Source organism: Eulemur rufifrons, chromosome 30 (assembly GCF_041146395.1).
Source record: "Eulemur rufifrons isolate Redbay chromosome 30, OSU_ERuf_1, whole genome shotgun sequence".
Taxonomy (NCBI): Eukaryota; Metazoa; Chordata; class Mammalia; order Primates; family Lemuridae; genus Eulemur; species Eulemur rufifrons.
This window is the reverse complement of record NC_091012.1, coordinates 137,981,166-137,994,227: the sequence shown is the minus strand read 5'-3', so window position 1 is coordinate 137,994,227 and position 13,062 is coordinate 137,981,166. Positions and strand designations below refer to the sequence as shown.

The window sequence follows — 13,062 nt, the reverse complement described above, 5'->3', positions numbered from 1 at the left end:
TGGGATTTGTAGCTTCAAGCTGTTTTTCAAGTCCATTCTTTTTGGCCTTCCTAGTAACCCTGTGTAGCAACTGCCCTTCCATTATTTGGTCATCAGAAGTTGATGATGTAAAACCAGAGGTTTCCAGCTGTGCAGGATACAGAGAGAAACTAAAACTCTAAAATTTGTCATCGGAGCCAAGTTGTCACCATTACTACAGCACGCATCATCACCAAAGTGTGCTTAGAGCTACAACATTTTGTTAGATATACTTTTTGTTGTTTTCCTTAGCTAATTTTTTTCATTAGGTTATGCTCCGATTTCATGGGTTCTTATTTAGTCTAATATTTTCTTCTGAATGCTGTCTTACGAGTGAACTACCCAGAGTTCAAGCACAAATCTCAGGGCAGATTTGTATTTTGACTATCAAATTTTCTTTGCTGTCTGTGCAAAAGTACAGAAATGTCACCAAATTAAGCAAAGAACATAAGCGTTTTTGAGGGGCAAATTTCTGACCACTGTAAAATAAAACCCTATTAAGAGTGCAGAGTGAGAAGTGCAGTGACCTTCTCAGGCAGCTGTAGTACCTGCTGCTGCATCGCAAACCCTCGCAAATCCAGCTGCCTGGAACAACACAGTTACGCCCCGCTGTTTCTGTGGGTTAGCAGTTGGGGTGCTAGCCGGGCTGCGTTCTCATTTGAAGCTTGGGGGTTTCCTTCCAAGTTCAGATTGTTGGCAGGATTCGGTTCCTGTGGTTGTAGGACTGAGGCCCTCAGCTTCCCGCAGGCTGCCTGCCGGTCCCTGGACAGATCACATGATGGCGGTTTCTGTTTCACGGCCAGCGGAAGGTCTCTCCTTCTAGTCTGCGAAGACAGAGTCTTGTAGGATGCCACACACATCTGGTCAGCCTTGCCATATGATGTAACCTAACCTAGGAGAGTGCACCCCATCTCCTCCGACATATTATGTGGGGCACAAGCAAGTCACAGGTCGCGCTCATACTCAAGGGGAGGGGGTTATATCAGGGCAGGACTTGTTCGGCTCAGGTGTGTCCCTGACAGCAACCTTTAGTTGGAGCCTCTCGTTAAATGTAAGTTCCAACTTGAATGCACACTTTGTCCTTTTGTCTTTTGCTAAACAAACACAAACTTAATCCTCATTCAACAATAAAAGTTTTGCTGCCCATAAAGATATCTGAAGACGTGTGACATGGGCACCGAGACAGCTCCCAAACCGCCTACATATATCTAGTGTTGGTGACATAACTGAAATAAGTCTTGGTGGCCTTTGTGGGGGTCCCCGCTGTTTGGAGGGAACATCTCTTACTGACATGTAAATTGTGGTTTATTCGTATGTAAGAGTTCCATTGCTCGATGATTCTCTCTGGGCTGGTTTGTTCTGGTGTCTAACTAGGATGGTTTTGAGGAAAACCACACTTCCTGGCTGCCCTGGACACAAGGCCCCTGCGATGTTCACATGCCCCAGTCCACCACCTTGGGTCTCCACCTGCCTCCTGGCACCGGAGGTCTCAGCCAGACTGATGGCATCCAGGAACACAGCTACCCACGGGTGCTCCTGCTCAGGCTGCGTGCACCCATAGGGGAGTGACCACACAGCTCATCGCTTAAACTTCCAACCGTTCAAACTTCTGTGAGTGAAAGGTGTTGCGAGCAACCGTTTCTCCAGGACCTTGTGGTTACTACTCTTCCCAGGGGTGTGGACAAGTGAACATGACTCATTCTGCCCCATCTCTCTGCAGAAGGCTTCCCGTCTAATCCAGCCGCGCCTGCCCGAGCGAGCGCCAGGGCTCCGTCCACGCCGGTTCTCGAGTGCACTGTGGGTCGCGCACGGGCTTGGCGTAATACAGAGCCTGTCGTCGTTTCCATGCTCCGTTGCCCTGAATTTGGCTTCATTGGTGTGGTTTATACCTCACTCTACCCCAATCTTATAAAATAAGCCAACTCTCCTTTTTTGGAAAATACTTCGCCTGGATATATTTATATTTATATATATATAAAAAATTAAGAAATGCTTATATAGTTGCAGAGTTATAAAAACAGAACACAAATCAGATATTAATTACCGTCATGTGTCAGCGTAGGTATTATTTTCTTCAATCGTTAAATAAAGGTAACGTTTCAAACACTCTCTTTCTGCTTTTTTCTAACAGAGGGTGGCTCCCGCTTCGTAAAGACCTCATCGCCGCGAGGTGAGGCTAAGATGAGCATAACCAGTGACGAGGTGAACTTTCTGGTGTATCGGTATCTCCAGGAGTCAGGTAAGGGGCTTGGTTTTCTGTCTTAAGAAATTCATCTCCAACATACTGAGAGCAGAATGATCATGGAAAGTCAGGCCATGGAGTAGAAAGCACTACGGGCTTTCTTAGAGCGTCAGAGGGGAGTAGAGAGAGTGCTGGGGCCGTCCCATCTCTAGGCGGAATGAGGGATTGTGTTCTTTCTCCCCTTGACACTTCTGTTCCCATGAAATCAGACTGAAATTTACATGGAGAGCCGGTGTGGTGGGAATGGGCGTGCACAATTCGGTGCTCTTGTCCTCTGCCACGGCGAGGGCGTTTATGGGCTGGGGTATGTCATTGAGCCTCGTAGATTTTGCAGTAGAGGTTTATGGAGCTTCCAAATTGCCTACCTAGCAAACGGGCCCTAGGCAATGTTCTCAAACTTAAGAACCATTCTAGTTTCTTCCGATATTTTTGATCATGCCCAAGACATTCCTTTATGGTAAGTAATTAAAAGGACAAACACATGTGTTCCCTGTGGACATCGTGGACCTGTGCTTAGCAGCCGCCATCCTCCAGGAACAAGGACAGCGTGGAAGGAAGCCCAGAGCCCGAGGCCAGGGTCAGGCCTGGCCCTGTCACAGACCAGTGAGATTCCTCTGACGAGTCATTGGAGCTCTAAAGTGAAAATGTTTTTTAACTTTTAAAACTTAAAGATATTTAGTTTAAGACCTATAAAAATGGCATTAATGGGAAAAACATCCTGGTACCCACCTACCCATTCAAGTTAAGGAGCAAACTGTTTCAACGGGGAACCCCTGTGTCTGCCTCCCTGGTGGCATGTGCAGACCCTCTCCCCACCCCATGCCGTGGCAACCACCCGTCTGGACTGACTATTTATCATCCCCGTGCATTTGGTCCACACGATGTTTTCCCAAGCGCTATAAAGTATGGGCGCATTAGTTTTCTAGGGCTTCTGTAACACAGCACCACTGCTACGATGGCTTAAAAAGAAATACATTGTCTTGTAGCTCCCGAGAATAGAAGTCCAAGATCAAGGTGTTGGCCGGTTGGTTCCTCCTTAGGGTGAATCAATTACATGTGTCTCTTCTAGCTTCTGGTGGTTTCCTGGCAATCTTTGGCATTCTGTGGCTCCCCACTCTCTGTGTCCAAACGTGTCCGTATTTCCCTGTTGTAAAGATGCACTCGTATTGGATTAGGAGCTCACCATACTCCGGTGTAACTTCATCTTAATCAATTACATCTGCAATGACCCTGTTTCCAAATAGAGTCACATTCTGAAGTGTACTGCTGGTTAGCACTTGAACATATGAATTTGGGACACGATTCAAACAGTAACAATTGGTTTGGGGCATGTGTAAGCTTTGTGCGCTTGACACACACTGTATATATTCTGGAACGGCAGCCCCAATTCCTTGGCCCCACCTCCCAGAGACACACGTACTAGGTTTGAGGGAAAACAAGTTTAGGAGCCCCTGGGCCTGGGCCCTCTCAGAGCTGACACGGAAGGGGAGGTGGAGGCAGCGGAGCCAGACAGAGTGGTTCAAGTTCTGATTCTTGAACAAGTTGTTTACCCCACCTGAGCCTCAGTTTCCCTGTCCAGCAAAAGTACTCAAGTCTGTTGGGTGCATAGCACCTTGTGAATCAGCACCCTCCCCATCCAAGCCTGGAGCTGCCACTTGGGCTCCCAGCCAGCATTGCTCATGGAAGTGCACATTCTTTCTGCACGTATGTTAGATCATTCGGATTAGCTGCTGCCAGGACACAGGATGAGGAACTGGCATAGAAAACAAGATATGTACTGCCTCAGCCCTGGAAATCAGGGAAGTAACACCCGCCGCTCTGATGCCCCAACCCTGGGCCCTTACGGGAACCGCCCACCGGGAGCGCAGGTGTTCTGCAGAGCAGGGCTTCCCAGAGATGCTTGCCTTGCTTGCCTTGCCGGCCGAAATCCCTCGCACCAAACCCTGCTCCCCTGTTGACACTTAGCGTGGAATTCGAGATTCTTTCCACTTACAAACACCTCTGCCCAAGGGCCTGAGAGCAGTCAGAGATAGTCAGAATGTGTGAGCAAAGCACAAACTGGAAGTGGCACTGGGTGTGGAAGACAAAGTTCTCTGTAACCTGGAGACAGAGCTGTGCTGGTGGCTGGTCCCCGGGGCCCTGGAGCACAAGCTTTGCTGGCCTCTCGGAATAAACACAGAGCTCTCCACCCCTCCCCAGAAAGGTCGGCTTCCTGAGTTCGTGTTTGTTTACAAAGCTTCATAACTAGGCAGCAGGGAGGGAGTGCTGGGACACAGAAATGTATAGACGGTCACAAATGTCCATTTTGTGCAACATCTCGCCAGCTCCTTTCCCTCATTTGTCAGCGCCGTGGAAGGAACGTCCCATGGGCAGAGTTGGCATTGAGAGAGAGAGCACTGCGTTTTCTTCAAGTCCTTGTGTGCTGTTGGGTGTACCCCACAGGAATGTCTTCAAGGAAGAAGAGAGAGAAGAGGTGCCTCATGCTGAAGTGCTCATTCTGGGGTGGTTTTCCATGCTCATGTCAAGTCCTAACGTTTTGGTTAGGCCGCCATTTATGGAGCCTCCAGGTCCAAAGAGCATCTTCTCCTCAGCCTATTCCTGGCTCCCTTCCGTCTTAAAAAAAAAAAAAAGAAGAAAACATTTCCCTGATCATGCTTCCTCCTACCTGTACTCTCGCTCCTTATGCACCAGCACACTGAATACAATCAAGTTCTGCCTCCCCGGAAACGATTCTTTCCTCAGCTCCTCCCCGCCTGGCTTTCTCCTCCGGAAGGAAGTAGCCAGTAAGTTCTGGGTGGCAGATTGATGCTCGTGCTTCAGCCGTCGCTGCTCCGTGCCTGTGTGGGGCAGGAGGTGGGTGTGGGGAGGCCTGTCCGTCTCTCCATGCCCTCCACTGTCCCCTCTCTTCCTCCCAAGCCTGGTGTCCGAGGTGGCAGTTAGGATGCTTCAGGCCACAAGGAAGAGAATGCTTCAGCGGGGCACTGGCGGCCTCGGTGGCAGGAAGGCAGGGTGGGAGACGGCATGTCCTGGCAGTGTGATGAGGGTCTGGGACACATCTCTTCAGACTTGGGAAGGAGCCTCGAAAACGGACATGTCTTATTCTTCTGCCCCCCAACTGGCAGACGTCAGGTCATCTGGCTCTTACCAAACGGTATGTTTCCACCCAGTATGGAAGAGCAGATTTTCATCGTTCGCCTTGTGTCCAGAGCAAGGGCCTTGCCCATGAAGGGCACTCGATAGATGGTATTGGTTTGTGACGTCTCACGGCAGCAGATTCGCGGCAGTCTGAAAGATGAGAACGGTTAGGAAGCAAGACTTTCGATTAAGCGGCAGGAAACGTGCATCCCCAGCCCCGGCGATAAATGGCATCCTTTCCGTGTGCGTGAGTCCTGGCGGTCCAGCTTTGACGTTGGCCTCTGTCCGCTGCATGGTCACTTGTGCTGTCTGGGCAGGTTTAAGAAGCAGGTGGTGGCAGCGTGCCTTTCCCGCAAGCTCACGTTACCATCCCAGGAAGAGAGAAGCAAGGGAGTGATCCCTGTCAATGCGTGCAGCCCGTGTGGTCTGGCGGGCAGCACCCTGAATGCTGGGTGAACTGTGGGTTGTCTTCCCTGCTTGTTTCTAAATGCAGCAAGAAAAGTGCAAGTCCATTTCCAACTCAGTATGGAAAGACGGAAAATTCTGCAAGTGAATCCCGTAAACATACTAAGTATTTTCTCTGGGGCTTCATCCCAAAATTCAGATTATAAAGAAAATAAGTTCTCCCAGATCCACAGTTTTAGCATAAATCAAGTAGTTCACACAAACCTGAAAGGCATGGTGAGGCGTGCAGTGGGCCAGAACTGCAGATTCCAATTGCGGGTAGCTGGGCAGGAGCCGCCCGCCAGATGATCGGGTGGTCTAGAGTCCAGGGGAGGGGAGATATGTAGGAAAAGACTTGTTAAAGGAGGAGTAGATTCTGTCTGAAGAGGAAGGCAGGAAGGAGCGTGAGGAGCTGTCTGAGCAAAGGGAGAGTGTGTAGGGTGTGCCGGGCAGAGGGCCCACCAAGGGTGTAGACAGAGCCATGGGCAGGCCCGACGGTCCCGACCCAGTGACACTAGCCTTGGTGGGGACTGGCCCTTCACATAATCAGGGAGGGTGCCCAGGCTCTGGCCAGAGGCCTGAATGACTGAATGGATTTGTTCATGTCTCCTGAAAAGAACAGGGTGTCTAGGTTAGGTCCCCACTCTGGGACAGTTCTGTGATTGATGGGCAGAAGGATGGTGTCATATATAGCTGGAGCAGTGTCACAATTTATTCTGCAGAGGAAATTTTCCGTAACAGTGTAATGACCTCGTGGGTCTCAGCTGACAACCTCGGAGAAGACAAATGAGACCTTTCCTTGGCAGAGATGCAGTAAAATTCACCCTTTTTTGGAGCACAGGTTTGCAAGAATTGCCAAATCTGTGCATTCATGTAATCACCAGCGTAGTCAACACAGCAGTTCTGTCACCCCAAGAATCCCTTGTGCCCTTTGTAGTCAGCCCCTGGCAACCACCCTTCTGTTTTCTGTCCTTAGAGTTTTACCTTTGCAGGAATGTCATAGAAATGGCTTCCTACAGTGTGTGGCCGTGAATGTCACACATTTGAGATTCACGCTGTTGCGTGCACCGGCTTTGCTAAGTCGTATTCCATCTGAAGGCTGTTTGGGCAGATTGCTTATCCATTCTGCGGCTGAGGAGCATTTGTATTGTTTCAGGTTTTGGTGATTCCACCTTAAAGCTACTAGAAACATTTGCACACAGGATTTTTGTGTTAAGATAGACTTTCATTTCTCTTGGGCAAATGCCTGGGAGCAGGACTGCTGGCTGAGTGATGAGTCATGGAAGCCACTGCATTCTCTTCGATCTAAGGCAAGGTGCCTCGTAAACATCAGTGGGTCTGTGGATTTGAGTTGAGTTGCAAAGCTACGCTGTGTCTGTCGTGCCAGGCATGTTGGAAAGTAGGTAAAAGGACCTTAGCCACACCGTCTGTATCTGCAGGATATTCGCGAAGTTTGACGGTTCCTCCTGGGGTCTGTAGTTAGCCTTCGTGAACCTCTCTGGGGTCACGGTTTCCGCAGCCAGCCGTGAATGTAGCCCAGGTCCACTGAGTGACAGGGCTTCCTTGTTTGGGTACCTTCTGCTCCTTCAGCTGTGCCCTTGGTCCAGCTTTCTGCCTAAACATAGAAAACTCCGCAGCCTGGTCGGCCCTCCGGTGGATAAGGCCGCGGGTCTGAGCAGGACGGAGGCCCTTCCGTTCAGACTTGTGGGTGACAGGATTCCCACAGGTCGGACCCTGGGGCAGGCACAGCAGCTTTCTGTGCATTCGCTCACAGACACCGGGCGTCAAAGTCACCGAAACCCAGTGGAGCACTTCCCCACTGCCAGCATCGTGACTTAGGTCAGCACACTGCACACCGCCAGGAACAGGCAGGCGAGGAATAACAACCACTTGATAATGACGGCCGTGGTGACGATACCAGAGGAGAAACACAAGTGAGAAATCGAGTTTCGCTGGTGTTTTGCCTGGTGCAGGGACATCGCCAGGTTCTGTGTCCCTGGCTGCTGTAATTGTAAACATTTTAGCCGCGAACAGGAGCCTGTCATTATGACAGCTGGTGAAAACTCATCTGTTGTGGATGCTACATGGCCAGGATGATGAACTTCTTTCTTCACTGTGAAATGTAAAGACCCTCAAGTGTGACTGAAAACTCCTTGTTCACTGCACTTACTTTCTGACTTGTCCTGATTGGCAGCTAAAAGCCCGATTTATTATACACATTTATTGCCTCCATTAACCTCACCCCACACTGGTTATTCAGAGCCTCACAGGTGGTTATGAAAAGTGAACGTCTAAGGAAAAAAAAAAACAGTGAACATCTGCTAGGCCGGTACCATTTTCCTAAAGAGCCAGTTTGTACACACACGTGACTGTCTAGGTAGAATTAGGCATGTCTCTTTACATAATGTATACACGGTTGTATGCTGTATATCATCCTTGCTCCCAAGGGGGACAGTTGATAGGGTCTGAATGTTTGGTGTCCCCCCAGATTCGCATGTTGGAGCCCTCAGCCTGCACGTGGTGGTGTTGGGCGGGGATGAGGCCATGACGGTGCAGCCTCAGGGGAGGGATCAGTGTCCTTGAAAGAGGCTCCAGAGAGACCTCTTACCCCTCCACCACGTGAGGACACGGCTCGAAGCTGCCATCTGTGAGCCAGGACGCAAGTCTCCCCAGACGCCAAGCGTGCCTGTGCCTCGAGCTCTGACCTCTGGCCTCCAGAAGCACGAGGAACAAATGCCTGTTGTGTAGGAGCCACCCGGGCCGTGGTCGTTTGTTACAGTAGCCCAGACAGACAAAGATAATGGTGAGATATGGTGTCCACGTGCCCGGACTTTCCAGGTTGTGAATGTAACTTAGGTGACACTCTCAAGCGTTTTATGAATTTCCATGCCAAGAAAATCATGAACAAGAAAGACTCCTCCACCCGGTGGTTCACTTTGCCGCGGGGCTCCGCTAGTGCCGGCTCCGCAGGCGCCGTAGCAGAAGAGAAGAGTGAGACTTTGGTGGCCTTTTCTTTCCGCAGCTGAGCCCCAGCACAGAGCTAAAGGGTTGTTCGTGCTCTGAGCACACAGCGAGGTTTTCTTTTCCCCACAGATTACCTAGCAGGTCACCTGGCTAGTTCACAATGGGTGAAGTGGCGTGGGTCCTTGTTAGGGTGGGGACAGGGACGAATGGGAAGACTCCCTGATTTCCAAGGGGCCACCGTTGCCCTCTAGCACCTTCCACAGAAACATTAGATGGTGAGGGCGACACAGTTCTCTCTGACACAGCCACAGGTGACTTGGGGCCTGTGTAGAGGGACGAGTCACAGCTCATGCCCTGTGAAATGGAATGCTATTTAAATCCAGCCAGTCTGCATGCAGGAGGGTTCCTGGGAGCTTTAGTCCGTCCCTGGACCCGTGTGTTCCTCGGCCCTTTGTGGCCCGTGGGCTCTGAGCAGGGGCCGTCAGTCACTCGGGACAGTGCCATAGCTGCTCTCGCCTTCTGCCGGCCTCGAGCTAGTGGTGCTGGAGTTCCTGCCTGGCCAGAGACCTGCCCTCATCCCTTCACGTCGGGGAGCTGTTGTGTCGGGAGGGTGGGTTGCAGAGGACCAAAGGGAAAGACGTGCTCCCACCTTCCAAGGTCGACCTCACTCTTTAGGGAGCAGTACTGTGTCTTTTAACAAAATCTCAGGGGAAGCAACCCAGATGTCTGTCGACGGATGAACACATAAACAAAATGTGTTCTACCCATACAGTGGAATGTTATTCAGTCTTGAAAAGGAAGGAAATTCTGACACAAGCCACACCATAGATAAACCTCGAAGACATTATGCCAAGTGAAATAAGCCAGTCCACTTATAAGAAGTACATAGAAGCTGGGTGAGGTGGCTCACGCCTGTAATCCTAGCACTCTAGGAGGCCAAGGCGGGAGGATCGCTTGAGCTCAGGAGTTCGAGACCAGCCTGAGCAAGAGTGAGACCCCATCTCTACTAAAAACAGAAAAAATTAGCTGGGTGTGGTGGTGCATGCCTGTAGTCCCAGCTACATGGGAGGCTGAAGCAAGAGGGTCGATCGCTTGACCCGAGAAGTTTGAGGTGGCTGTGAGCTTTGTCTAAAAAAAAAAAAAACCATTTAAAAAAATAAAAGAAGTATGTAGAGGAGTCTCATTGCTAGAGGCAGACAGTGGAGTGGTGGCCGCCAGGGCCTAGGGGAGGAAGGGATGGGGAGTTGCTGTTTGATGGGGACAGAGTTTCAGTTTCGCAAGATGAATAAAGTTCTGGAGGTGGACGTGGTGATGGTTGCACGACAATGTGAATGTGCTTAATGCCCCTGAACTGTGCACTGAAAAATGGTCAAGGTGGTAATTTTATGCTATGTATATTTTACCACAGTGTTATAGGCGAGAAGGTTGGTGTGTAGATTGTTCCAGAGTTTGGAAAGTTAGTCTCAAAAGGAAGAGAAGGAATCACTTGAATTCCACAGTGTAACATTATTACATTATAAGGAGTTTTCCACAGACCTGCTCAGTGTTTGGGGCAAGTCCTTGGCACATACTGTATCCTTTATGTGTCTGATAAAAACTGGCTATTTAAAAAAAAAAAAAAAAAACACTTTATCCATAATAGCGGTATTCTGGCAACATTGCCAGTGTCCTTCAGTGGGTGACCGATTAAGCGAAGGGTGGTGTGTCCGCACCTTGTGGTACTGCTCAGCGGTCAGGAGGAGCGCGCTATCCACACCCGCAGCCAGCTGGGTGCACACCCCCGCCCCTGGAGAAAAGTGCTGGGTAGAACAAGCCCACGTCCAAAGATCGCATACTGTATGTTTCTATGTCAGAACTACAGAGATGCAGACCACCAGGTCAGTGGCTGCCAGGGCTCAGGAGTAGGGAGGGAGCTGACTGCAAAGGGTGGGTTTGGGGGAGTTCTGTCGTGCTGACGGAAGAGCACGGTACCTCGACTGCGCATGCGTAGATGGAACACGTAGGCTGGAACCGCGTAGATTATACACACACACACCAGCGTGTGCGGGCTGAAACCCGACTGAGGCTTGTATTCTAGCAGATGGCCCCGTCCTGGTGCCGACATGGTGGTTTCAGTGCTATACTACAGCAACATAAGATGTCACCATCGGAGAGGGCAGGATGAAGGGTACCAGGACTTTCCCAGTTTTGCGGCTTCCCCTGAGTCCATAATAATTGCAAAATTATTCCTTTTTAAAAGACAAAACCGAAAACATAATTTTACGCTTCCATTGTCTGCAGAGCTTTGTGTGTGAGAGAGAAAGACAGCGGTCACTAACGCAAAGGCGGCTGCGACATTTTAATTACATTTTGCAGGTCGTTAGCCACATTGCAGGCCTAGGTTTGGAGCTGGGTGTTCTTTTCTGTAATGGATTCAAGTAACCGCCCTATGAACTGAGAAATGGATGGCCGCACAAACCTTCTGAGGCTTTTAGAAACAGAAGAATAATGAAATATCAGCGGCTGTTGTGTGGATGTGGCTTGAGTGCTTGTGTCCTCGGGAACCCGGCAGACTCTGCCGTGCCCGCCTGGCTGGCTGCCCCTCGGTTGTGATCGCGAGAAGCCATTCTGCGCTGGGGTGGGGCGCGGGGTCTCTGGGTGGGCTGTGTGTATCCTGGGGGGAACATCTACGTGTGGCTTCTGTCCTACACCCTTACCCCCCGGTGAGTCTTAGAATGTTTTTACAGTACCCTGTGCAACCTCCGGCCTGGAGGATTCTGTTACATAGACGTGTTCAGCCTGAGAGAAGTGGGCAGACTTGAGGGTCTTGGCCTCTGGAGATACCGACAGTGGCCACACGTTGCATCCGCTAAAGGTTTTCAGCCCATGCGTTAAGAACGGGGTTGCTGAAGCTGGCACTGTGGGTGTTTGGGGCTGGCTCATTCCTTGCCTTGCGGGGACTGTCCCGAGCATTATGGGATGTTCAGCAGCTGCCCTGGCGCCTGCCCACTCCCTCCCTTCCATTGGGACAACCAAGTGTCTTTGGACATTGCCAGACATCTGGTGGGTACAATCCCCACACTTTAAGAACCACCGATTTAAATCCTTTAGTTGTGGGATTTTTTTTTTTTTTCTTTCTAACTAGTCTTTACTGGTCAGTGGAATTTTAATAGGATTCTTCTTTCTCCGCCCTTCATCTTATCTTCTCCTGGGGCTGCATTCTGATTTCTGCAGCTGCAGTACTTGAATAGACTTTCACAGTGAGCAAAACCCAGTCCTCGTCTTTATTAAATTTTTTCCAGGGTATTTTTCCCCTTGAGGAAGGGGAAAGTCTGCCAAAAGCATCCTCTGGCAGATAATAAAATAATTAGGAGTAGCAGGCTTTCTATTTGGGATTTTCTTTTTCCCCACTTACTGAGTAGGTTAGATAACCAGGAAAAGGGTGTTGTTACTCTGAATACTGGTGAAGAATTGCATCTACAAAATGATTAAGTGGCATTGCCCACTGTAACCCCAGCAGCTGACAGATTGCCCCGTGGGCCCTGCTGTGTTTCCTGGGCTGTGGAATGCCGTCTCACGCAAGACGCGTTGCCATGGATTCAGGAAATCATCCTAGTGGTTCAGCTATCTTAATTTAAACAAAAGTTCGGGGCTTATTGTTCAGCTGAATCTCTAAAAATATTTCTTGACTGCAGTGGCTCTTTTCCATTGCTAATGTGCGTCCCTGTTTAAAAAAAGAATCTTTATGAAACAGCATAGGCAAGCATTTCTTTGAGGTGACAGCAGTCTTTGCTTTAGAAATAATAAAGGAAAACGTTAGTTTCACCAAATAATAAATAAGGAAGACCTGAATAAATGTCCACATTACTTGAGGCTGAGAGTACCTTGGAAACCGTGTAAAGCAGTAACGGCTCATGCCTTGAGGGGCTCCTGTAGGAGTGAGCAGCGCACAGTGGTGGTGTTGCCGGGGGACCCCGAGACCACCCTCAGGGTCACTGATTTGCTGGGAGGACTCACAGGACTCAGTAGCTGTCACACTCGTGTTTTATTACAATGAGAGGATACAGATTAAACTCAGCAAAGGGAAAAGGTGTAGGGCACGAAGTCCAGGAGAACCTGGGCACAACCTCCCAGGTGTCCCCTCCCAGTGCGAGTTACACGGAGTCACTTAATTCTCCCAGCAGCAATGTGTGATGGCACATGTGAAGTGTGGCCCACCGGGGAGCTCACACGAGCCTCGGTGTCCAGGGTGTTTATTGGGGTCAGTCTCGTGGGCGTGC

The 13,062-nt window shown here is 50.0% G+C and overlaps 1 protein-coding gene across 5 annotated transcripts in view; it reads left to right on the top strand.

The window, feature by feature from the left end:
• TBL1X (transducin beta like 1 X-linked) overlaps window positions 1-13,062 on the top strand; it is a 211,927-nt gene that overhangs the window by 157,591 nt on the left and 41,274 nt on the right. For all 5 annotated transcript variants that reach the window (XM_069464267.1, XM_069464270.1, XM_069464266.1 and 2 more), the window contains one exon: window positions 2,150-2,257. In XM_069464267.1, the coding sequence (XP_069320368.1) occupies window positions 2,200-2,257 (58 nt within the window). In that variant the 5' untranslated portion in view covers window positions 2,150-2,199. The remainder of the gene's footprint in view (window positions 1-2,149; window positions 2,258-13,062) is intronic.